At 46.0% G+C, this 27,436-nt stretch overlaps 1 protein-coding gene across 1 annotated transcript in view; it reads left to right on the forward strand.

Moving 5' to 3' along the window:
• The first annotated feature begins 1,101 nt into the window (after positions 1-1,101).
• Cryl1 (crystallin lambda 1) overlaps positions 1,102-27,436 on the forward strand; it is a 119,814-nt gene continuing 93,479 nt past the window's right edge. Inside the window, exons 1-2 of the mRNA XM_052191348.1 lie at positions 1,102-1,233; positions 14,296-14,403. Coding sequence (XP_052047308.1) covers positions 1,193-1,233; positions 14,296-14,403 — 149 coding nt within the window. The 5' untranslated portion in view covers positions 1,102-1,192. The remainder of the gene's footprint in view (positions 1,234-14,295; positions 14,404-27,436) is intronic.

Below are 27,436 nucleotides of genomic sequence, written 5' to 3' on the forward strand. Positions count from 1 at the left end.
GAGGCTTCATATCTCCAAATGTTTATTGATAATTTGTGGAATTGTTTAAAGACCTGACCTCCTCAGAGGTAGATATCTTCAAATGTTTATTGATAATTTGTGGAATTGTTTAAAGACCTGACCTCCTCAGAGGTAGATATCTTCAAATGTTTATTGATAATTTGTGGAATTGTTTAAAAAACTGACCTCCTCATTGGTTTCTCTTTTCATACCCCCCTCCCCCCCACCTCCAAGGCGGTGGGAGTAAGGTAAGTGTCTTCCCTCCCAAATCTGTCAGCATCAGTGTGCTCTGGCTTCAGCTTTTCCCAAACTGCTGACCTCAAAGTGTTTCCACTTCCGATTGTAGGCACAAAACTGTGTCATGCAGTGTGATCCCTCTGGTCTCAGACCCAGGTGTCAGAGCACTTTTTTTTCCCCCCAACAGAGTCTTGCTGTCTCTAAATGTAACCTGGGTTTGGAACTCCCGGTTCTGGGAGAGCTGGTGCATTCCATTACGCCCTGCCCTGCTTGGCTTTTCTTTTTCTTAACATACTTGGCACTGCACGCCACTGGAAAGAGGAAGTAAGGCCCAAAGAAGCTGTGGTAGGCTACTAGGAATTCAAACGCGTCCTTCCGTTTCTCAGAGTAACAAATCCGGAGTTTCCCTTTGTAGCTGTCTCTTAAGTATCCGGGCCTCCGTTCACATCAGTGAAGCCAGGCTGCAAGTATCTCACCAAACCTCTCACCAAACCTGGATTTCCAGTGTAGAGTAGAATATAAACATTGAAACAAAAGTCCTTAAACTGCCAAACTGGTGCTAACCTCTTTAAAGGAACATTTTCTTGAAAGTGTCTGGGGGGTGAAGCTTTGGACCAACCTGGCAGTATCCGCTCCTGGTTTAATGGTTTCCTGTTAGTAACTGAAAAGTAAAAATTGCTCAGCTCAGAAGTGTGTGATCTTCCCTGTTTTTATCCAGCGTCCCACATTCCCACGTTCCCTGTGCTAGCGCCCAAAGGCTCTCCTGGCGCCTCTCCCCGAGGGCTCCGCCCCTCCTGCGTCTTGGCCCCTCCCCAAAGCTTTTCAGCCAATGGGCTAGACCTCATGAAGCTTGGGCACGCCCACCCAGGCGCCCAGCCTTAGCCTGGCGCGCGACCCGCTCTGCTTTGCTCGCTCCCTCCGCTAGCGCAGCTGTACGGCCAGGCCCGGATCTGCCATGGCGTCCCCAGCAGCGGGCGGGGTGGTGATCGTAGGCAGGTAAAGGTCTCAGTGGCGCCGTGCTGCAATGGCTGGCGCCCTGTCAGCGTCCGGAACGCGGGACCTCCCACGGGCGGCCGCGGGTGCCTCGGGTGGGCATCAGGCTTTACCTCGCTCCTCCAGGCACTTCGCACTTGGGCTCCGGAGCTAGCCTGGCAGGAGACAAGGTGGTGGCCTTGGCTTGGTCGAGCAGTGAGGAGAGCCTTAAGTTGGTGTGGCGTCACTTTTGTCAGCGCAGGCTGGATAGTTTAAAGGTGCAGGACTGCTAGAGGTGCCTGTCATCAAGTACTAAACGAATACTAGCGATGGACCTGCGAAAACTGTGTTCTTATGCTTTTGAGATGGAGGTCTTATGTAGCTCATCCTGGCCTCAAAGTGTATAGATAGCTAAGGCTATCCTTGAACTCCTGAGCCTCCCGCCAAATACTCCTGATTACTGGGATTGCTGGTGTGTGCTACCACGCCCAGTTTGAAAACAGCTTATTCTTATTAAGAACGCAGACAAGAGATTTAACCAACATGATAGTAACTGATGGGCATGGGCCTGGGCTGGCAAGGGGGTTTGTTCGTATGCACCACTGGGCTAGGCTAAGTCTCTGGAGGCAGAATCCTTGCCAGTCAAAGCAGCCGGCTTTCCTGTGTGTATGTGTCCTAAGGTGGGAGGCTGAGTCACTTTTAACAGCTCAAGTTCATCTGACACACCGATTTCTGTTCCCTTATTATCTTTTTTTTTTTTTTTGAATAAGGACATTTAGAATACCTTTCACTGGCTAGCTGTCTAAAATTCTATCAGCACAAAGCAACACGTAGTAACTAGTATTGGTTGGTAGCTATTAGAGTGGCTTCATGTCCCTGCATATATTTTTGGCTACCTGTTGTTCTGCCTGCAGACCTGTCCCAAGTTCAGGCTTTTTCCTTGAGAGCCCTTTGGAAGAATGCTGTTGCTGTTCTCTCTTACAGAACTGTGGAATTAACTGTACCTTTGTCCTTTCCCGAGGATGCCTGTGGTTGAATGGTCAAGAAATAATCAAAAAGTGTACTTTGCCCCTGTGGTGAATTGTGCTGCCTCGCCTTCTGTGAGAGCCACTGTGTGTCAAGGGCTAGGATTTTGTAGCTCTCCGTTGGGAGGTAGTTCTCTGCCTGCACCTGACAGGCATCAAGTGGGATTTTGACTGGGTTTTGCATTTGTCTGGCTGTGGATGGTTCATAGACTCCCAAGGAAAGAGACTCAACAGTCAGTTATTTCTGAGCTCATGGACAGGGACCTAGAAGGGGGATGGGACACCTTAAGGACCACAGGACCACCTGGGACCACTGTCTTCTAATGTGAAAGTTCTGTCTTCAGCGAAATCCTCTCACCCTTCCCCGTCCTTCTTCCTCATTTGCTTATCCAGCTATCAATCAATCATCTACCTATCTATCTTATATGTATTTCCTATCTTCTACCATCTATCTCATCTCTATGAACTTTATTTCTGTCCTCCATCACTCACCGTCTCTATCTTTCAGGGCCCCATGGGTCACTCACGGGGACATCCATTTAACAGATGGTGCCCAGAATGTAAATCAATTCCTTAGCACCTGGACGGAGAGCCTGGCAAGGCTGCACACCTGTAATCCTAGGGCAGTGGAGACGTGAGGATCTCAAGTTCCAGACCAACCTGGGCAAGAGTCTCAACCAAAACCAACACAGGCCTGGCAGTTGTTCGCTGTTTTCTTTTGAAAAGAAGTTAGACAGGTTTTTAAAAAAATATTTGTGTGTATGTATGTGTGTGTTTGTGTATGTATGTATGTATGTATGTATGTAGTGTGAGTAGAGATCAAAAAACAACTTTGTGAAGTTGGTTTTCTTCATTCCCTTAAGGGGGATCTGGGGATCAAACTCAGATTAGGTCCCTAGGTTTGCATGGCAAGCACCTTTAGAGCCCAGGCCTCTCCCTGGCTCTCCTTCCTCTTCCCTCCCTCTATGCTGCCCCCTCTCCCCACCCTTTCTCCCTCCCTCCCTCTCTCTGTCCCTCCCTCCATGTTGCCCCCTCTTTCTCTCTCCGACCTTCTATGTTGCCCTTTTTCCCTCCCTCCACATTGCCCCCCTCCCTCCCCCTTCCTCCTTGCCCACCCTCCCTCCCCCTTCCTCCTTGCCCACCCTCCCTCCCTCTTCCTCCTTGCCCCCCTCCCTCCCCCTTCCTCCTTGCCCCCCTCCCTCCCCCTTCCTCCTTGCCCCCCTCCCTCCCCCTTCCTCCTTGCCCCCTGTCCCTCCCCCTTCCTCCTTGCCCCCTCCTTCCCCCTTTTTCTTGAAGTGTGGGCATTAAACTCAGGGCCCTGCAAGTGTGGGTAAGTTCCTTATTGACCCCATCTGATCTAGGCCCTTACTATGTAGCCCAGGCTGGCCTTGATCTCATGTTGCTCCTGCCTCAGCCCTCTAAGTGCCAAAACTAAGAACATGTGCCAGGTAACTGGCTCATTTTAAGTGTGTGTGTGTGTGTGTGTGTGCGCAGGGTTTGTGTAGCCCAGGCTTGACTCTGATGCAGGATAGTTAATCTTACTGTGAACTCCTAGAGTGTGTTATTTACTGAAAAACAAAACAAAACTGTTTCCAGTTGTGTGGCTGAGCCTTAGCACACACCTTTAATCCCTCTGACTGGAATATAGTCACACTCCTACTACAGACTTTAACCCCAAACAATGAAGGTAAAGTAGTTTGTAGAAGGAGGAACCCATGTGTGAAAGTGATGTCTAATTGAGTGGCAGACAGAATGAAGAATCAGAAAGAGCTGACAGAATAGGATATGCCCAACTCTCTCAAGAAGAAAAAGGGAACGCCGGAGGGGCAGTGCAGAGAGAGAGGAGGCAGTTTTGTGAGGAGAGTTTTTCACAAAAAAGTTGAAGAGAGAATAAGCTAGACACAGGTGAAAACAGAATGAGCCAGAAGATTAGAACAGATTGCCTGAGTTAGTTGAAGGCCAAGCAGAGTAATTAAGGAGAAACCAGTCAGCCTGGAGAGGAGTTTGAGCCAGAACAGCTGAGTTGAACCAGCCAATCAGAGCTCAGAAAGGACTAGGAAGGTGTGAGCTTATTTAGCAGTAAATCTCAGAGACTGAAAATATTCTAAGCCAGGGTAGCTAGAAGGTTCCAGGGCTAGGCCTAGGTTAGCAGATGGAGGCAGTAAGCCTCGGAGACAATAACAGCAGGAGAATAAAAGTTACTGTTATAGACTCAAACTCCCATCTCGCTGAGGTGTCGTTCTGCCTCAGTCTCTCCCCAAAGCCCCCACAGTGTTGAGATTACAGAACAGACCCATCTAGAAATTTGGCCTTGATTTAATTATTTTCTATTGCTCTTTCCACCAAGGCTACTTTTCCTTAGGACTATTTGACCATGTTGAGCTTCTGGACAGGCTGTTTTAAAATGTCAGGGAAGAGTAGACTTATGGGAATTAAGGATGGAGGAAAAAAATACAAAACCAAAACCCATGGTCTGAGGCTGTAGGAGCAAATGATAGAAGACCAGGAAGTGACAACTTTAGTAACTGGGAAGAGATGAGGACAGATGGGCATTTGAGTGTGTTCCCAGGCTGTTGCTGTCATGTCACCTTTACACAACTGTTTTCCTGGTCACTGGAATCACAGTGCTACAGTCATTTATAGACTGTTCTGTGGTGGTAAACCTGTTCTAGACTTGAGCTTAGGACAGCTGTCTGGAGAGGGTGGGGGGTTGGCATGGGGGGGGGGGAGAAGGGGCAGCGGGCACTGGGCTGGCGGGGTTTAAAGCTAAGCACTGCATATCCTGCTGCTGGACCTGCCTTTTCTCATCAGACATAGGATTTAGTCCTCAGCTCAGGGTTGGTCTTTTCCATGATAGAACTGGCTTCCGGAAACTACTCCATGCCGATACTGTGTTGTCCACATTTGCACTTTAATCCATATCTACCCCCCTGGTCCTAGTCGACAGGTGCTTGGAGGTTTCCTATAGAGACCACCCCACATATGTGAAGGCTTTGGAGGGTGTTGTTTGATATTTGCCTTCGTTAGGGGTGCTATTGCTGTGATGAAACACCGTGACTAAGGCACCTTGGGGAGGAAAGAGCTTATTTCTGTTTGCACTTCCAGGTGACAGTCCATCACTGAGGGAAGTCAAGAAAGGAACTCACACAGGGCAGGAATCTGTAAGCAGGAGCTGATGCAGAGGCCACTGAGGGGTGTTGCTTACTGGCTTGCTTCCCCTGGCTTGCTCAGCCTGCTTTCTTATAGAACCCAAGACTACCAGCCCAGGGATAGTACCACTCATAATGGGTTGGGCCCTCCCATATCAATCACTAATTAAGAAAATGCCTACAGCCTAATCTTCTCCAGAAGACATCACTCAGTTGAGGCTTCCTCTCTGATGACTCCAGCTTTGGTCAAATTGACATAAAACTAGCTGGTACAATATTAAACAGGAGATTTATGCTCTAGAATCCTCCTCTTTAATAAGATTCCAGACTTTTGCTTTGGGGCAATTGTTATTTTAATATAACATTTTATGGATTGTTTGAGGATTTTATAAAATGTATTTTGATCATATTCGCCCTCTATTCCACACTCACTTCTCCATATCTCCCAATGTTGTGACTTTTTGTGCTGCCCATATATACTCATGGCTGTGGAGTCATCCGTGAGTGGTTGGTTGACATCCCAGGGGCCACACTTCTAAAGAAAACTGGTTCTCCCTCTCCGAGAAACCACCAACTGTCAATAGGTCCTCAGTTAGGAGTGAGGGCTCTTTTTTAGTATTTTTATTGGTTATTTTATTTATTTACATTTCAAATGTTGTCCCCCTTCCTGGTTTTCCCTCTGCAAACCCCCTATACTCTCCCCCTTCCCCTGCATCTATAAGGGTGCTCCCCAACCCACCCAACTACTTCTGTCTCACCACCCTAGCATCCCTCTAAGCTGGAGCCTTTCTCAGGACCAAGGGCTTCCCCTCCCACTGATGCCACCTAAGTCCATCCTCTGCTACATATGCAGCTGGAGCCATGGGTCCCTCCATGTGTATTCTTTGGTTGGTGGTTTAGTCCCTGGGAGCTCTGGGGGTCCTGTTAGTTGATATTGTGTGGGGTTGCAGTCCCCTTCAGCTCCTTCAGTCTTTACCCTAACTTCTCCATTGGGATCCCTGTGCTCAGTCTGATAGTTGGCAGCGAACATCTGCATCTGTATTGGTCAGGCGCTGGCAGAGCCTCTCAGGGGACATTTATACCAGGCTCCTGTCAGCAAGCAAGCGCTTCTTGGCATTAGCAGTAGTGTCTGGATTTGGTGTCTGCAGATGGGGTGGATCCCTAGATGGGGCAGTCTACAGATGGCCTTTCTTTCATTCTCTGTTCCATTCTTTGCCCTTGCATTTCTGTGATTATTTTGTCCCCCCTTCTAGCAGGACTGAAGCATCCATACTTTGGTCTTCCTTCTTCTTGAGCTTCATATGGTCTGTGGGTATTCCAAGCTTTTGGGCTAATATGGAGTGAGGGCTCTTACATTGCATTTAAAAAAAAAAAAAAAAAAAAAAAACTCTTTGAGACATTATTCTTTTTCAAAGTGTTGCCCCTGAGTACTTCCTGAAAAATCTCTCTGTTAATTCTTCCACACACAGAGAACCAGCCATAGGTTTACATACTTTCTGCCTCTGAGTCCGTGACAGTGCTAATGCGCCCTTCCTAGGAAACATTTAATAATGTCCAATTTTATGCAGCTCACTTAAATCAGTAGCTTCGAGGCAGCTTGTCCTCATGAGGAGGTTCTGTAGATAGACAATTTTAAAAGTAGCTAGAGTCAGGCTTGGTGGTGCCTGAAATCTTAGCACCCAGGAGGCGGAGGCAGAAGGATTGCTGTTAAGGTTAAGGCCATCCATGGCTGCATAACAAGACAAGCCTTTGGAAAGAAAGAAAGAATAAATAGATAAATGGACCCAGAGTAACCTTATTCAAATCTGGCTGGCATTGGTGATAAAACTATAATAGGACCAACTCTGCTACCGAAGTCTTCCCTAATGCTTTGCTGCTGTGTCCCAAGGTAGCTTTTGTGACATTTAGGGATTTTGAAACTTTAAGATGCATCAAAATGGGAAGGATCTTGCATTTCTTCTTCTCTGGGCTCTTGTCATATGAATTTCAGGTGTCTCAATGTTCAGATAAACTTAGAGGGTGGTAGAACTCTTAAGGACAGGAAAGTAGTTAGTTACATAGCACTCGGGATGACAAAGCAGAGGGAGCAGGCAGGAACTTTTCAGCCGTGGGGGGATGGTGAAGTGACCATGCTCTTTGAGTGCTACAGATGCAAGCCACACTGAGAAACAGAATGCTGTAGTAGTTGCATTAGAGAAATGGAAAAGGACTGGAGGGATGTTCTGATGACTAAGGACACTGGTTGCTTTTCCAGAGGGCTTGGGGTTTGATTCTCAGGACATACATGGCAGCTCACAAACACCTGTAATTTCAGTTCCAGAGGGTCCAGAGCCCTCCTCTGGTCTCCTCAGATACCTCACATACTTTGGTGCGCGCACGCGCGCACGCACACACATGCATACATACATATACACACATGAAAAACACCCAAACATATAAAATATAATAAAAAAATAAATAAGAGATGTTGTTAAGTGGGGCACTGTACTACACCCCCTTCATCCCAACACCCAGAAGGCTTCAGCAGAAAGTGAGACTGTGGCTTAAACAAACACAAGTGACAAAAGCGGTTCTTGTTATGGCAGAGATGTGGTTCAGTAACAGGCATGGCAGTTGCTGCACATACATCCAGGGAGCCTGGGGTTGGCGCCTCAGCACTCTCTAGCAGAGATAATAAGAAACAAGATCAACCAGAGCCAGCCCCGCCCAGCTGCTTTGAATGCATCCCAGGCTGAGGGAGGCTGCCTGATGTGACCGGCTTCATCTCTTACAGTCTTGGACCTGTACTTTTAAAGACCTGGGGAGAGAACACAGCCTTCTGTGTGTGTGCCGCTTGCCAGCACCGCCTGCACCTTCGCCTGTGTCTGCAGCCCACCATCTTCTGTCCATCCTCATTGACACAGTGTGCTGGCACACAGGAGTCTGAGGCCACACTGTTCTATGGCATTGTGCGCGGTACAGATCGGATGGGCACTTGACAGGGTCTTCCTAAATTGAAACATAAAAGGCAATTTTTTTCCTTCCTTTTTTGTCCTCTCCATTTTTTTTTCTTTTTGAGACTGTATCTTATGAAGGTCAGGCTGCCCTTGGGCTTCTAAGCCTCCTGACTCTATCTGCTGCTTCCCAAGGACTAGAATTTCAGGCATGCAATACCATATCTAGCTCTGATAAGTTCTTAGCTTCTGTTGGTTTGTTGTTTGTTTTTTAAACCCACCAGGTATGGTGGCTTACACCTGAAATTGTAGCACGCAGGAAGCAGAGGCAGGAGGATCAAGAGTTGAAACGTGACTTGGACCACAGAGAAAGTTCTGGGATATGAGTTGTCACAGTGTGATTTTATTACTAGAATCTCCACAGTGGCAGTACAGCCTGGAGGTAACCACATCTGAGGCTTCTTTTGTGGTTAAATAAGTCACCATACCTGTAAACATAACATAGAGGAAAAGTATCTAAAGGTAGTGGCTGGCCAGTTGAGGCCTGTTTTGAATCTGTGGTTCACTGACCTATAAACAGAAAGTCTTAAACTGTTAAACAGTACTAAAGGCCTTTTTGAGGACTGGATTACAGGTAGGAGGCCTGTTTGAAGAAGAGAAATAAATCTTCAGCCTAGGACTCTTCTCTTCAAAGCCTAGTTTGTCATTGAATGGGTTTCCCCTTCATGTTTTAGAACAACTCAGTCTAATAGAACTTTATGCAAAGATGAGATGTTCTCTACATAGTTGGTCCCAGTTACCCTGCCACAGGATACCAAACATCTGATGCTCAACTTTCTTACATGCTATGGTGGAGTATTTGCATAGAAGTACATCAGACTTCAGTCATTCTATACAACTAATGGGCTAGAGACATAAATAGCAGGGGAAGTTTTTCTAGAAACTCCTATTTATGTAAAGCTAGGATTGTTGACTTTGCAGCAGAAAAGAATTTTGGGACCAATGAGTTTGAAGCAGATTTGGAGTTTATCAAGTGAGATTTTCATATAGAGTTAAGGCCTAGTACACAAAGTGGGCTTCTTAAAGGGATGCTTAAGTGTCTTTATAATGACCACATGTGAGATTTCGGTGGCTTTGGGCTTCCTCCTGCAGCAAATGGGAACAAATATAGAGACTACCGCCAGACATGCAGAGAGTGAGAGACCGTGGGACACTAGACCCTAAACAAGATGTTTCCATCAAATCTCTCCTCAAAACTAAGGAAACCCTGCAGAAGAGGAGACAGAAAGAGTGTAAGAGCCAGGGGTGATGGAGGACCCCAGGAACAGGGCCTCTTAAACCGACATGATCAAGGCTCAGATGAACTCACAGAGGCTGAGGCCACACGCCCAGGGCCTGTACGGGTCTGCACCAGATTTTGGTGGCTTCTGAAGATTCATTTCAAAGGGTTGCTAATGAACTTCAGTGAGATCATAGGGCAGTGTCTGAAGTACATTAGAATTACAGCTAGTGAGCTAAAACTATAGGCCACAAGGGTTGAGAGCTAATGCATGCTTTATACTGGCTTTTGACATTCCCAGAAATTTATATTTTACACGTGGGAGTAAGGCTGTATACTCTTAGTCCTTAACATTCTTCTTAAGAAACTTTTGTATAAAAGGAATATTGTCAGGGCTCGAGAGATGGCTCGGTGGTTAAGAGCACTGGCTCTTCTTCTAGAGGTCCTGAGTTCAATTCCCAGCAACCACATGGTTGTTCGCAACTGTCTGAAATGGGATCTGATACCCTCTTCTGGTGCATCTGAAGACAATGACAGTGTACTTGTATTAAATAAATAAATCTTTAAAAAAGAAAGAAAAGGGAATATTGTCTCTATGCAAAGAAGCTTCACAGCAGATGTTATTGTGACTCATCGCTGGTGAGAGACTTAAGCCAGATTCTGGTCAAGGAGTCCATTCCCTTCCCATGACCCCCCAATTTTCCCCATCTTTATACCTCACTTAATATGGTGTACATGGCATGTGAATGCTTGTTTATTGTTTAGGTAATGACCAAAGAAAGTCAGTATGTTCAGAACAGACACAAGTTCTCCCAATGTCTGACAGGTGGAGAGGTGTCTGTCCAACCGTGCTGTCCAGCCTGGTGGCCACTGAGACAAGTGGACACTGAGTACTTGAACTGTGTTCCATTCTGCTCACCAATGGAACTTTAATCTAATTTTTAATAGGTACATATGGCTAAAGTCTAATGTATTGATCAGTGCACATCTAGAGCTCTGAGTTTGATTAAAATTTGTATATATATAATATAATATATTATAGATGGTTCTGATAATGTAGAATATGGAGTCAGATCTCCTATAGCTGAGACACTGCCAAATATACGCCTACCTAATCCTTCAGTTCCTGAGAGACTGGTTGTTATATCCAGAGGCGGCTTTGCCTTGCCTTTCCATGGCAGATTCCTCTTGACACCAGACCCCTAAGACTGCCCTTACCTTGATCCACATCCCCAGTTATCCAGCTAAACCCAAATGACTTGAGTGTCATCCTAAATCTGAACCTGATCAGTGGTTTGTGGTCACAGATGGTGCTGTCTTCTCCTTTGGTTGTCATCTATCTATCTATATCCATTACTATCATCTATATATCTGTTATCTATCTACTCATCATCTACATATCTATCCATTTACCCATCCACCATCTGTCCTTCTATCATCTACCCATTATCTATCTATTATCTATCATATATCTATCTACCGATCTATCCATCCATCCAGCTCTCTAGAGCAGTTACCCATGCTACAGGATATATGTGGGGGTCAGAGGACAACTCTCAGCAGTCAGTTCTCTTCTGCCACCTTATGAGATCTAGGGTTGAACTCAGGTAGGCAGGCATGTGTACAACCACTTGTACTTGTTATCTGGCCAACCCTGCACTTCCTCACTAGAACATTCTGCTGGTTCTATAACCAGGCCAGCCAGGGCTATATAATCAGAAGTAGAAAATGCCCTGAATACAACCATCCATTGACACATCCCAGTTAAGTGTCAAGCACACAGAGGAGCATCTAGTGTCCTTGGTGATCTCAGGGCTGACAGGGAACTTCAGTTGCTGTTGCTGCCCAGCATCTTGCATCTGTGTGTGTGTGTGTGTGTGTGTGTGTGTGTGAGAGAGAGAGAGAGAGAGAGAGAGAGAGAGAGAGAGAGAGAGAGAATGAGAGAATGAGAGAACACTGCAGGATCTTCCTGTATAGCCAAGAATAACTTAAAATCCTTTTGACAGCCTCCTGCTGGTATGCATCACCATGCCCAGCTCCAGACTGCTCCTTTTAAACTTTTAAAACCAGTCTGTTCATGCTGTAATCTAAAACCTTTCATTAGCTACCCATCACGCCCAGATTAAAAGCCTAAATCCTGCAATGGCCTCCAAGATGCTGTGTATGTAATGAGATCACCCCTCTGCCCTCCGCTCTCTGACCTCATCCTCTGCCTCTCTTTCCTAACACCACCGCACTAGTGGTGCCAACCTGTCCACCTGGACCTGCAAACATACTCCAGCTCTGCAGGGGACATTTCTTCCAGATACCTTCAGTTTTGGTCCCTCACCTCCTGCAATAAACTGGTAACTGCTGATGGTGCTTTCAGATTTCCCTCCTTGTCCTGACCACTTCCTACTCGAAGTCCTACTTCCGGCTACTTCCTCTTTCTCAGCACTTCTTTTAGCTGTCGGTTGTCCGCCCACTGTGGCCTCCGGAGCTGTGGTGGCGCCTGGCGCACAGCTGGCGTGCTGCCACTCTGTGTCTCCAGCAAACTGCTGCTGTTCTTGTGTTAACCCCAAAGGGAGCGCCACTGACCTTTATCTAGAGTTTGTCACCAGCGTATGTCAGCTTTTTTTCCGTTGCTGTCAACAACTAGTACTTATCAAGCTCTACTGTAAGATGTGCCAAGATTACAAAGGTTCCCAGAGCATGGAGTTCATCTGGTCAAACCCCGCTTCCTTGCACTAAGCTTACTGAAATGTTATCTGCATGCCGAGATAAGTACCAGAAAGATCCAGTTGCCATCTGTGAACCTCCCAGGCCTCGGGATTAAGAAGGAGCAAGGTTCTGCTAGGACGTGTCATTTTCTTCTAGGCACAGCCGGCCACTCTCACGCCTGCCTGCACATGGAAGATCGTCCGACAACGGAGTATCCCTAGAACCAGTCCCAGGATGGAGACTGTCTTGACACTTCTGTGTCTTTGGGATCCATATCTGAAGATTTAACCAAACGTGGACTGAAAATAATTGACAAAAAGTGCCTGACTTCCTGTGTGCAGACTTTTTCCTGTGGTTCCCTTCTAAACCAGTGGTTCTGAACTTAGGGGTCTAATGACTCTTTCACAGGGGTTGCCTAAAACCATGGGAAAACACAGATATTTACATTATGATTTATACCAGTAGCAAAATTACACTTATGAAGTATCAATGAAATAACGTTATGGATGGGGGTCACCACAGCATGAGGAACTGTATTAAAGGGTTGCAGCATTAGGGATGTAAACAATGTAATATGAGAGCCCAGCACAATAGTATTTTCATTGTTTTAGGTGTTTTAAGTTGTTTTTAGATGATCAAGGTGGGATCCACAGATGCAGGAGGATGGGGGAAGGTTATGAACATGGCCATCTGCTAGGACAGGAGCACCTAGGCAGGGGTCACTTCATTTGTTGTTTCTGTCTTGTGACAGTTTCTGAGACATCCCTTGTTCTTGGTGACCTTGACAGTTTTGAAGAACACCAGGCAAGAAGTTGAATTTTTTTTTTTTTATTCTCCTAATACTTTGCTCCTGATTAGACTGAGGCCACAGGGAAGCACTCAGAGGTCAAAGGCCAATCTCAATATCAAGGAAGTGAACAGCCAGAGTGACTTGCCGTGATGGATAGTAGCCATAAACACCTGAGGTCGTGCTTGCCAGGTTTCCCCAAGGCCAAGTTATTCCCCGCTTCCTTCCTTTCTGTTCTTTAGAGAGTGACTCTGCTTAAACTACATTTTGGGGTGCATGGAGGGTGTTTTAGGGTTCAGATCTGATAGAATGGAATATATATGTATGTGTGTATATATATATATATATATATGAATGTATATTATACAAGTGAATATACATTATATTGTATATATATATAAAAATGTGACATCTATATAGTTTTTTAGAGTGGCTTATGGGCTGTGGTCCAGCTAGTCCAACAATGGCTGTCTCCCAGTGGAACATCCAAGAGTGTGGTAGTTGTTTTGTCCATGAGGCTGGATGTCTCAGTTGGTCTTCACTGTGCGCCAGGATCCCGAGGAAGTGGGCTCCAATGCCAGTGGAGGAAAGGACTTACCAATGTGTAGTAAGGGCAAACAGGCAAAGAACAAGTGCGTCCTTTTCCCATGTCCTTCGTATGGGCTGCCAGCAGGCGTGGCCAAGACCAAAAGTGGATTTTCCCACTTGAAATGATTCAGTTAAGGAGAATTTCTCACAAGCGTACCCAGCCTCTTAGGTTTTAGTTATTTCAGATAAAGTCAAATTGACAGTCAAGAACAGTCATTCAAAGAGTGAGACTGCATGTCTCTAAGAATGGTATCGCTGCATAAAATTATTGGAATTCTTCTACAGAGTAATTTTATTTATTAATTTCTATGTAATGAAAATTGGATTTATTAAATGTTGTAAGAGTGGACTGTGTGGTAGGGCGGTGGCATACACACCTTTAATCCCAGCATTCTGGAGGCAGAGGCAGGCGGATCTCTGAGCTCGAGGTCAGCCTGGTCTATAAGATGAATGAGCTACCGGACAGCCAGGGCCACATAGAGAAACTCTGTCTTGAAACCGAACTCTTACAACCCCCGCAAAAAAAAGAGTGGGCTCTTCTGTAATTTTAATAGTTGCTTTATGATGTGAAGAGGGTGGGTTGGAGGGACTGATGACCTGAATCCTTTTTGGCTTTTCTCCCTAGTGGACTCATTGGTCGGAGCTGGGCCATGCTGTTTGCCAGTGGAGGCTTCAAGGTGAAACTCTATGACATTGAGCAGCAGCAGATAACACACGCCCTGGAAAACATCAGGTAGGCCTGGCTCGAACATCTGGAGGTAATGATGGCTCTGCTCCTCTCACTTCCTCTCTGGTCTCTCCAGTCAGTGACTATAGTTTCCCATTTTTTTCATGGGACAGCCTTTGCAGTAACTCTGAGACGATAAAGGGCAGGTTTAAGGCTCTCTGGCATAGAACACGAGTCCAGACCAGGGAAGGGTCTCCTACTGTGAAGAGAGCCTTACACTGGCCAGTGAGGGAGGAATGGAGGAGCCAAATGTGAATGTTAGCCTTCAAACCCACGTGGAGCCTTGGTAGCTAAGTGTCTGTCAAGGGGGCAGTTATGCTGGCAGCCCTAGCTGTAAGCTTTTAGAGGACTTTTAGACTCACTGCAAGACGGCTGCTTCTTATATACCCCAAACTTCCCAAAAGTCAGTGCTTCCCACCTCCAACTGGTGATTTATTACAGTAGATCAAACTACGGTGATACATCCGTGTCCCCCAGAGCCGTTGGCTGACATTAAGGGTCTGTCCTGGTGTTGCAGAGTCTGCGAGTTGTTCTCGTGTGTTGTGCCCACTGTTACAGGACCATGCCACACAGCTCTACTGCCTGAAACTGCTCTGTGCTCTGCCTGTTCAGTACCCTTCCCTGGCAACCACTGACATTTTTATTGTCTCCACAATTAGTCTTTTTTTGAGAATGTTGTATAGTTGGGCTCAGGCAGTTTGCAGCTTTTTCCAAGTGGCATCTTTCACTTGACAATGTGCATTTAAGCTTCTTCATGTCTTAATAGTCCTAACACTGAATAATAGTCCTGGACTATTTATTCATTCACTTTCTGAAGAGTAAAGAATGAACTATTTATGCTTGGGAGCAAGTTTTAGAAAATGTAAATAAAGATGCTATAAAATATTCATGTGCAGATTTGTGAAGACATGGTTTAACTCCTTTGAATAAATACTAAAGATCATGACTTCCTGGATCAAATGGCAAAACTATGTCCAGCTTTTTGAAGAGCGGCTGTATGAACTTAGAGTGGCTGTACTGTCTTGCACTCTTCCCAGGAATAAGCTGGAATTTCTGGTGCTCTGTACCTCAGCCAGCATTAGGTAACGCCAGTGTTCTGGGTCTTAGTGAGTCACAGTATGTGTCTAATGGTATTGTCTTATTTTTGGTCTGCCCACGGCATGTGATGTGGATCAACTTTCCCATGAGGTTTTGCCATCTGTATTCCCATCCTTCCTTTGGTGCTGAGGATTGAATCCAAGGCCTGTGTGTGAGCACGAGCTGCTCTACTCATAAGTAGACCTGGCTTCTTTCTAGTAAAAACATGTTTTTGGTTAATGGGCAAACCCTAAAGATTTTTATTTGTGGTGGCTCCCAGGTGTATGATAATTCTTGCTCAAAAATCCCATGTAAAGACTTTGTAAAGTGACTTTTCAGAAATTTGTTCCACCATATATCTGGGAGTAGAAGTCTTCAGAGAATACTTAACTACATTAGTACTTAACTACATAATACTTAACAACATTAGTATATTCCTCACCAGAATCTACAGACGCCCAAGTCCCTTGTAGGAATGTAGCATAGCATCTGTATTGAACCCACCCTCCCCTGTAGCCTTCCCGTCATCTCGAGATGCGCTCATGATTCCCAATGCAAGAAAATGCTATGGCAGAAGTCATACTCATTGTTTAGGGACAATGACAAGAAAACAGCCTGTGCATGTTCTATACAGATGAAAAATAGTTTCCTGATTACTTTCCATCTGCACTTGGTGGGCCTGAGGATGCAGAACCTGCAGATGGGAGGAACAGCAATATTTTATCGCAGTCACCTTCCATTCCCATATGAAGTAGTTTATATAAGAGCTTTGCAGACCTTGCTTTGGAAATGGTAGCTGGTAAAATAGTTAGCAGAGGTCTTAGGGTTAAAGGCTGGCCTGGCTGCCCAGCAAGCTAGGCTCAGCAATGCACAACTTAGAATGAAAAGCAGAGAAAGGAGATTTATTCATTGTGACCACATGGGGAAGAGGAACAAATAAAAAGAGGCTAGTGAGCCGGGCGGTGATGGTGCACGCCTTTAATCCCAGCACTCTGGGAGGCAGAGGCAGGTGGATTTCTGAGTTTGAGGCCAGCCTTGTCTACAGAGTGAATGCTAGGACAACCAGGGCTACACAGAGAAACCCTGTCTCGAAAAACAAAAACAACAAAAAAATGTCTAATGACTTGCATGTCTGTCTTTGTGGATCCTAACACAAAGCTAAGGTTTAATCAGAGGAAAAGTGTTACGCATAACTGAACAGCCCTGGCCAAGGTGTGGTCCCATCCATCACTGAACCTTTATTGTCTAGCTTCTGGCCCTACACGGTGGCCTGATGACCTACCTAGCCGAATGATGATGTCACTTCTGGAAGCCAAGTTCCTCCCTGGGCTGGCATTAAGGCTTCAGCCCTTTCCTGGCCTCAGTGTGAGGCTCCCAGGGGACTTTCATCTCTTAGACATCCATTGTCTCAGCAGTCTGGTTGCTGAGTGTAGGTGTGCACGTGCCTGTCCTGTAATATCTCCTCCCCTGTGCAGTGGTTCTGTGCCTTGGCACTGTATCCTTGGATGGTGACAGCCTAGGCTTCTCACTAGTTTTCTGGTGATTGTGTTCATGGTTGGTGGCCCTGGAGCTGAGCAACATTAACTTGAGAACTGTCCTTGTGTTGCTTTTGGCTGCAAGTCACCCAAAACTGCCAGAAGCTAAGGTCCGGGAAGCATGCTGCAGTAAATGATGGACCAGAGTCATTTGTGACCCTGGTATTTACGGTGTTTACCGGACAGTTTTGTGGCATGTGAGCACTGCAGTAGGGAGGGGTGCAGTTAGGTTCAATCTGTGTATTTTGTTTACAGTGGTCCTCATTTTTCAATGTCACATGAGGTCTGTTAACCACTGGGGATGACGTTTCTTGTCTCAGAGCCTGGACTATAATAGGTTTAGGTGTTAATAGGTTTTAGAAGGGCCTTATGGGAATCTCTAGTTGACTTAGAACCCATGTAGCCCAAGCTTGCCTCAGAACAGTTCTCCTCCTAAGATCCCCCACCCCCACTATAGATGTAAGTAAAACCAGATGCCTAGCATCTTAGATCCTCGGACGAGAACTCTCCTGGAGACACTTCTTTTCTTGCTTGCTTTTTTTGCTCTGATGATATTTTTCACAGACTCCTCCCCCAGCCATCCGTCCCACACTGTGATTTGGCTTACTCCCCACATTCTGAGTCTTTGTTTTCTGAGACAAGATCCATGTAGCCAAGGCTGGCCTTGAATTCTTTATGTACCCATGAAGATCTTGAGCTTCTGGTTTTCTGATCCCTAACCCCAATTCAGGGGTCACAAGAGTGAGTGTCTCACTGGACCTGGCTTTATTCTGATTTTACTGAAAATTTTATAGCAGGAAATTACAAGTAGTTCCTGGTGAGCTGGCTCACTGGTTAAGAGCACTTGCGGTTCTTGAAGAACACCTGTGTTCAGAGTGCCCATCTCAGACAGCTAACAGCAGCACGTGACTCTAGCTCCTGGGCATTCCACCCTTCTAGCCTCTTCGGGAACTTACACTCACAAAACACACATGTCACACAATCACACCCCCCCCCCCACACACAGAGACACATCACATACATGCAATCACATACACACACACATAGACACATCACACACATACATGCAGACACACACACACAATCACACAAGCATACAGACACATCACAAGACACATCCCCATGCACACACAATCACGCACATACCATATCACACACACATAATCCTACAGACAGACATATCTCACACACACATAAAGACACAAACACATACACATCACACACACAGACAGATACATCACAGACATATTCCACATCCCACACATACACACAATCACACATACATCACACACATTCACACAATCACACATACATCATGCACTCACCACACACACACACACACACACACACACACACACACACACACACATACACACCACCTATTTTTGACAGTCTTAGAAAATCCTGTGCATGTCAGATTAACCCTAGGCAGTGCTGCTGAGCTTCCTCCTTAGTTTTGGAGATGGTATCTGTTTATCTCAGACTGGCCTTAAACTTGCTGTGCAGTCCAGGCTACCTTGGAATTTACAACCTTCCCACCTCTATCTACAAAATACTGGGATTACAGGTGTGTACTGCCACTCTATAACTAATCTGATATAGTAGGAATAGTGCACAATGATTTGGAAAGTGTGAAAACAAATTAAGAAATTAGAAGCCAGGCATAGTGGTACACATTTGTAACCCCAGATGAACTTGGAAGCTGAGGCAGGAGGATTGCTGTGAATTCCAGGTTAGGCTTGGCCACAGAATGAGACCCTAGCTCAAAAAAAAAAAAAAAAAAAAAAAGGAAACAACAAGTCATTGAATAAATTATTATCATAACTCATACCATGTGACAGGAACTCTTAGTACATGGAAAAAGAAGTCACCCATGAGGAATCTCTTCCTAGCTGGGAGCACAGTGAGAAACTTGTTCCTGGCCCAGGATGGCAGCATCCGATGGGGAGAGGCCTTGCCCATACCGCCCTGCTGCTCCTTTGTGTGCCTGGAACTGGGCAGGCGTTGGATCTCCACAGCCCTTCAGAGTGAAGGCAACACTTGAAGCAGATACCCTGAAACCCAGTAAGCAAAGAACCAACGCTGCCCACAGATCCAAGTGTGCTGTTTCTTAGGATTTGTGGCTTGTTGCATTTCTATAAGTCCTCCGGAGTCTAGCACACTCAGGTGCAGGCTGTGGGGTCATCATCTGACTGCCCAACCCAGGTCCTGGACTGTGACCACTGCCTTTGGATGACATCTCTGTCACCTGCCTTTCTCTACTCTCTGGTCACTAGAACTCATATCTCTGCAAAATCCTCAGTTTTTTTTTTTTTTAGATGGTTCAGGAGTTAATAAACCACTGGAAGTGATCTCTGAAGCAGGGCAGCTGCCCTGTCCTGGCTCCTAGACAGCTGACGTTTCCAAACTAATGTCCTGCAGGTGACCCCGGATCTCCTGTTTTTACCCCGCCAGCCTCCTTTCTGCCCCAGCCTAAAGTTCATCTTAAACTCTGTTTCCACCTGGATTCTTCTGGATTTGTCTGCTCTCCTGCTTGGGAACTTGAGTTTTAGTTTTCTCCAACACCTTGGGCCATAACAGCTGGAATCGTGGGTGGGGTGGGGTGGTTCATGCCTGTGGGAGATGGAGGCAGGAGGATCAGGAGTTCGAGGTCATGAGACACCATCACAAAATAAAGCAACAATACGAAACCACTCTCTGGAATAGTGGACCGTAAGTTATCTGGTCTGATGACACCCCATACCCTCTTCTTTGTTGTTTTGAAGTTCTGGAGACAGAACCTGTGGCTCATGCGCGTGAGGCAAGCACTCTTGTGTTGGCCCCTTGAGGTGGACTTTGGGTTTTGTTTTGAGGTAGAGTCTCACTGTGTGGTCCAGGGTGGCAGCAGCTTCCCAAGCCCTGGGAATTCATGTGTACGTCAACCCTGCACAAGGTGGCTTCCCACTCCAACCTTGGACTTGGGCCTGGCCAGTCGGGCATTACTAACCATGACTCAGCAGAAGGCTGAAGCACTGTGCCTCAAGAGGCTGTCACTCAGGCTGGGAAACCTTCCTCCACAGCTGCTCACAGTGACTTCGGGGCTTCTTGGCACCAGCTGCTACACAGAGGAGGGATGTCGCTTAGACCAGCAGCTCCCAAATGGCATGGTCTGACTATGCTGTTTTAGAAAGCCCTGCTAAGTGGATTCAGGAGAGCTGACCCTTCCTTCCCGTTGAGTGGGCTAGCCAGGGTGGTGCTGGAGAGCTCACCCTGGTAGTCTGGGCTCAGGAGAGCCAGACTGACTCAGGTCCCACCCAGAACCAGATGCAGGGCTTGGAGTCGGCCCACCCCAGCATCTACCTCATCTATGAGCTGCTGGAGCTTGTGAAGGGGCTGGTCCTGCAGACCCAGAGCTGCAGGATCTCCATGACAGTCTGAGAGGTGTCCTGGGTTAGGATCCAGTATTGATGGCGTAGCAGAAGCCAGGCCTTCGAACCAGACCAATGATTCATTGCAATGAACATTTGCAAGTGACGGTGTGTGGGCAGAGGTGTATACTGTGGGACACACTGTGACACACTGCATCTTTCTATGATGAGATGTTTCCTATGCTTTGTTAATTTTATTTGTTTGGTTTTTGTTTTCTTTTAGTCAGGAGTGGGATTGGGGTGGGTGAAGTGAAACAAAGAGTAAATGAAAAGTTCAAACCAAACCCAACCAAAAGTCCTGGGCATGTTTAAAAAAAAAAAAAAAACAAAACAAAAAAACAAAAGATCCCTGCCAAGATGGCCGACCCAGGGACGCCCGTGTTGGACAGAACTACTATGCCTGTCTTGGCTGTGTTTCTGTGGTCTGCAACCACCACGGACTTCAAGGCTTGGGGACTGCTGGCCTTGTGCTCACGAGGGGCCATTCTGTAAGCAGATGCTGTTGTACAGTGTATAGCCCCGCCCATTTGTTTCAGAGGGGCTGTGGCTTTCAGTCTGTAGCTCGCGTACACCCTTTGCTTGCACAGCGTAAAGTGCTACTCCCCCACCAGGAGCGGGACAGGGGTATTGGAAGCTGCTGCGGCCAGGACTTCTAGCTTGCAGATTGTGAGTGTTTGGAAAGGAGAAATTTGAACACAGAGTTTTGAAGGTAAAATCCTAAGGAAGTAGAGAGAATATCATCATGTGACAGAAAAAAAAGGTACTATATTTCTATAGATTGTCTACACACAAAAACCATAAAATATATAGTTTAAAAAGTGTGTGTGCTCTTTTTGGGGGAGGGTGACTTTTTTGAGACAGAGTTTCTCTGTGTAGACCTGACTGTCCTAGAACTTGCTCTGTAGACCAGGCTAGACTCAAACTCAACAGAGATCTGCCTGCTTCTGTCTCCCAAGTGCTGTGACTAAAGCCATGCACCACCACTGCTCAAGTATATATGTTTTTGAGAAAGCATAAATGTAAGATATCACAGATGCATTCATGAAGGGAAGACATGTCTAATTTTATTGATGAATAGTAATAAAGTTTAAGTCAGTGGAGAGGCAGATACAGTCTAACCACCCTAGAAGGACACACAGGGTGCAGGTCCAGGAACAATCTAAGGCCTGGTGGTTTGCAGGTCACAGCCCCAGGTTGTGGCTCCAGCTGGGTCGTTTACCCCAGTTATCTGGGTGTTCACAGATTCTGCTGTTCCTTGGCTGTCACCACGACAGTCCAAACAATTGCTTCATTTCCTTTATTTGTTTTCCTACCCAAACTGAAATAGCTTTAGCTGATCTGATTGGCATGTGAGGATTTGACATCAGAAAAGCTGGGAGGAGTCAGAATACCGTGACTTGCTCTAGAAAATATGGCTATAGGCGACTGTCCCTGTACTTCCTGAGCGCAGGACTTCTGTTCAACCCTGTGTGCTGGGAAGGGGTGTGACAACAGATGGGTGTGGCTGAGGGGGGCTTAGATGGTATGAAAGATGTGACTGGAGCTGGGATGTTGGTGCACACCTTTAATGCCAGTGCTTGGGAGGTGGAGGAAGACACATCTCTTGAGTTTGACATTAGCCTGGTCTACATAGCAAGTCCAGGACACCAGGGGCTACACAGAAAGATGCCATGTTAACAAAAATGTGACTTGGGGCCAGAGAGCTGGATCGATGGTGGAGGGAGCTTGCTTTACCATTCTAGCACCTGGACAGCAAGTACCATGAACATGTCTGCTGCCTTCAAGCCATGGTTATATAGAGGCAGGACTGCAGGGGCTTGCTAGTGTAGACAGAAACCTGAGCTCTGGGCCCTTCCCTGAAGAAATAAGGCAGAGTGGGAGAAGGATACTGCCACCTTCTCTGGCCTTTATACACCTGCATGGCTGCACAGGCGAGAATTAGAAAATCAGGGCTGGAGAGACCGCTCAGCGGTTAGGAGCACTGATTGCTCTTCCAGAGCTCCTGAGTTCAATTCTCAGCAATCACGTGGTGACTCGCAACCATCTATAATGGGGTCTGATGCCCTCTTCTGGCATGTGGGTGTACTTGCAGATAGAGTACTCATAAATAAACTTTTAAAAATTAGAGAATCAGGTTTTAAAAATAAATTTCAAAAGGAATGATGTGACCCTTGTCTCACCATGTTGATTCACATTGCCGTAATGAAGCATCAGAGACTGTCTATGTTATGAAGAGAAGAGGCTCACCATCTCACACTTGATGCTGAAGATCCAGTGCTGGGTAGCTCTATTCATTCAGGCTTTGGCAAGGGCCTTTTTGCTACATTGCAAACGGCATCAAGAAGGAAGACTTGGGAAGAGGAGGGGGTGGAGGAGGGCCAGTTGGAAAGACAGGAGCCAGGGGAGGGGGCCTGCTCTTCCTATAGCTTGCTCTCACCCACTCCTGTGAAACCTGTACTCACTACTTCATGTCCGTGGGGCCTGACCTCCCCGGAGGCCAGGCCTACTAAAGGTCCCACCACCTTTCATTACTATGAAAGATTCCAGCCTGTGAACCTTGTGGAACACCTCCAAACTGCCGCAGTCTCCCGTGTGTCTGACTGACTAGCAAGTGCCACTTTCATGAGCGCGCCGACACCAGACACTACACTGTACATCTTGATGAAATCGATTATCCTAGGACTTAAGCAAAGCTCTCCTATATTTTGGCCTCTTGAGTCCCAGAGGTGACACCAGCCTCTCAGGAGGACCCTTTTCAGAGCCCAGGAGAGAAGAGTGGAGGTGAGAAGGCCCATTCCTGCCTGTTAGTCAGACCTATGGATTTCCTGTGGGCAGCTGAGACTCTTTCCTGTCTTTTGGTAGCACATGCCAAAGCTTAGACGCCTCGCAGAGAGGGTTCCGGATTCTGAGAGCTGGCTGGGTGGGTGGATAGCAGGTGTGACTGCTTGGTGGAAGGTCCTTGGCAAACTGCAGATAGTCTTTGATGGAAGGCGCTTGAGGTTTTAGAAAGCAGTGTGCTGGCAAAGAACTCTGGTGTGTCTCTTGGGTTTAATTTTCAAGGGATTGTCATGCCCACAGCAGCCTTATTTCTTCCTGTCGGTCAGTGGGCCAGGACTCCAGCCTCCCATTGTCCTCACCTCTTTAGGCAGGTGCTTCCTGTTTGAGAAAAGCATCACCGTGTAGAGCAGGCTGGTTTGTTTATTTATTTATTTATTTATTTATTTATTTATTTATTTATTTATTTATGTATGTTTGTTTGTTTGTTTGTTTGAATTTGGTTTTTTCAAGACAGGGTTTCTCTGTATAGCCCTGGCTGTCCTGGAACTCACTCTGTAGACCAGGCTGGCCTCGAACTCAGAAATCTGAGAACTCTGCCTCCCAGAGTGCTGGGATTACAGGCGTGTGCCACCACCGCCCTGCTGAGCAGGCTGTTCTAAACTTAACTCACAGAGATCTGCCTTCTAAGTACCGGGATTAAAGACAAGAGTCCGTAGTTGATGGTTTGTTTCTTTGTTTGTCAAGACAGGGTCTGTCTGTGTAGCCATGGCTGTTCTAGAACTTGCTCTGTAGACCAGGCTGCCCTTGAATTTGGAGAGATCTGCCTGCCTCTGCCTCCCTAGTGCTGGAACTAAAGGTGTGTGCAACCATCACCTGGCCCTAGTTGATGATTTTTGATACAACGTCTAAAATAGAAATAAGGGGCTGGTGAGATGGTGCAGTGGGTGAAGGTGCTGCCAGACCTGACCATCTGAGTTTGACTCTCATGATTCTCATAGTGGAAGGAGAGAACAGAGTTTGGCAAGCTGTCTTCTAACCTCCACATGCCCTGATGGGGCATACATGCACTATGGCATGTATGTATATGCCCACATATGTACATACAAATGTACACACACGCACACACACACACACACACCAGATGAATGAATAAATAAGTAAAGTAAATAATGTAAATTAAAAAGATTTTTAAGTTTTAAAAACCATCCTTATTTCACCTTATAGTGATAATTGTTTACCCTTTTCCCTTCTAAGTTTTCAGGTTTTGAGACAGTCTCCCGTGTCCCAGGCAGGACTCCAACTTGCTGTGTACCTGAGGTTGATCCTACCTCTGCTTTCCAAGTGCTGGGCCCACACCACAGGCTTGGCGGACAAATATTTTTATTCTACATCATAGTGTTAGCCTGACATCTAGTGGTCAAATCAGTATATTGCAGTCTTTATGAACACTTCTTTAGGGTGGCCCTGTGGGAGGTGTGTGGGTTTAATCCCAGTTAAGAGTACTGTTACAAACAAACAAGCAGGCAGTACTGGAGGCTGGAGCATAAGGGGAAAAGGGGCTCGTATGCTGTCAGAGGGAATGTAAATACAGTTTTTGGAAACCACTTTGGAGGTCTACCGTATATGATCCAGGTACCCGCATCCTCAGACTATCCAAAGGAAGTGAGGTCTGCGCACTGAAGAGAGACCTGCTTGTGGTGTTTCCTGTGGCACCACGCTCAGTAACTAAGTTATGGAATCCATGGAGGTACACACAAGATGATGATTGCCTAAGGAAAATTTATGTGCACACTCACTAGAATATTTTTCTGTTATAAAGAGGAAGGAGGTAATGACATTGTATTAAGTGAAAGAAACCTGTCATAGAAAGACAAATACGTCTTCTCATACATGGAAACTATGACAATCTGAGTGTAGGTTAGTGATTACTACAGGTGCTGAAGTGGGAACTGGGTGGAAGAGGTTGGACTTAGCCTTTGAACACAGTGTGTATTTGGAAGTATTATACTGAACCTCATATGTATAGTTAGTATGCATTCATAAAAATATGTATAGAATCTCAGTAATGGTCACATTTTCTCTAGACAATTATATACATTCTCTACAAAGCATATGGCAAGACGTATTTCAAGATATTCAACAAAAACCAAGAACTAATTCAAATGAAGGAAAATGTTGGCAAATGGCAAAGCTTGGGGCGTGACACAGAGTCATGAGCTCAGAGAGGACTTGGGGACTGCATGACATTCTGAAAACCCCTCCAAACTTCTCACTGCACTCTCCCTGCAGTGCGGTGAGGTGGCCACCTGTCTCCCTGATGCTGGGATTTGTCTCTGTTCAGTGCCCGCTCAGGGAGGAAGGGCCTTGCAGAGGAAACATTTCTGTAGAGTCATCATCCTGAGTCTGATCTGCAGGGCTGTGGTGGCTTCTTGCTGTTTTTCTGCTCCATAGAGGAGACATCTCCCAGAGGAGTGCAGAAGAGCGCTCTCTCTCTCTCTCTCTCTCTCTCTCTCTCTCTCTCTCTCTCTCTCCCCCTTTCATTCATTCTTTTTTTAACTCCTTTTTTTTTCATGCCATGGTTTCACTGCAGCCCTGGCTCTCCTGGATCAGTGGTGGCTGGTGCGGGTGGTAGGCGGTGGGATACTTGTTATTCTTCCTACTTCTTCAGTTATGAGACAAGGTCTACTATGCAGCCATGGCTGGCCTGGGCCTCACTATATAGAGCAGGTTGGCCTTGAACTCACAAGAGATCTATCTGCCTGTCTCTGCCTCCTAGGTGCTAGGATTAAAGGCATGTGCCACTAACCTGATCTATTTCTTGAATTTTGAAAATAAAATCATTATGGAAAAGTGATGGTAACCATGTTAAGTCTCTCACCTATTTATCTGTAATGTCAGATACTTAAATAATAAAAAAGTTATTAATTTTAATTAATAATAATAATAATAATAATAATCAGGGTCTCATACATCCCAGGCTGACCTTAAACTCACTGTGTAGCTGAGAATGATTTTTTTATTTGATATGTTCTGTATTTACATTTCAAGTGATTTTCCCTTTCCTGGATCCCCCCTCCCTGAAAGTCCCATAAGCCCTCTTCCCTCCCCCTGTTCCCCAATCCACCCCTTCCCACTTCCCTGTCCTGGTATTCCTCTACACTGCTGCACTGAGCCTTTCCAGAACCAGGGGCCTCTCCTTCCGTCTTCTTGGGCATCATTTGATATGTGGATTGTGTCTTGGGTATTCCAAGCTTCTAGGCTAATATCCACTTATCAGTGAGTGCATACCATGAGTGTTCTTTTGAGACTGGGTTACCTCACTTAGGATGATGTTCTCCAGTTCCATCCATTTGTCTAAGAATTTCATGAATTCATTGTTTCTAATGGCTGAATAGTAGTATTCCATTGTGTATATATACCACATTTTCTGTATCCATTCCTCCATTGAGGGACACCTGGGTTCTTTCCAGCTTCTGGCTATTATAAATAGGGCTGCTATGAACATAGTGGAGCATGTATCCTTATTACATGCTGGGGAATCCTCTGGGTATATCTATGCCCAGGAATGGTATAGTGGCGTCCTCCGGAAGTATCATTCCCAGTTTTCTGAGGAACTGCCAGACTGATTTCCAGAGTGGTAATACCAGTTTGCAACCCCACCAGCAGTGGAGGAGTGTTCCTCTTTCTCGACATCGTCGCTAGCACCTGTTTTCTCCCGAGTTTTTGATTTTAGCCATTCTGACTGGTGTGAGGTGAAATCTGAGGGTTGTTTTGATTTGCATTTCCCTGATGACTAAGGATGTTGAACATTTCTTTAGGTGCTTCTCAGCCATTCGATATTCCTCAGGTGAAAATTCTTTGTTTAGCTCTGTACTCCATTTGTTAAGGGGGATATTTGGCTCTCTGGAGTCTACCTTCTTGAGTTCTTTGTATATCTTGGATATAAGCCCTCTGTCGGATGTAGTGTTGGTAAAGATCTTTTCCCAATATGTTGGTCGCAGTTTTGTCCTTTTGACGGTGTCCTTTGCCTTACAGAAACTTTGTAGTTTTATGAGGTCCCATTTGTTAATTCTTGATCTTAGAGCATAAGCTATTGGTGTTCTGTTGAGGAAATTTTCCCCTGTGCCCATGTCCTCAAGGGTCTTCCCCAGTTTCTTTTCTATTAGTTTTCAGTGTGTCTGGTTTTATTTGGAGGTTCTTGATCCACTTGGACTTGAGCTTAGTACAAGGAAATAAGAATGG

The sequence above is a fragment of the Apodemus sylvaticus genome, chromosome 8 (assembly GCF_947179515.1).
Source record: "Apodemus sylvaticus chromosome 8, mApoSyl1.1, whole genome shotgun sequence".
Classification (NCBI taxonomy): Eukaryota; Metazoa; Chordata; class Mammalia; order Rodentia; family Muridae; genus Apodemus; species Apodemus sylvaticus.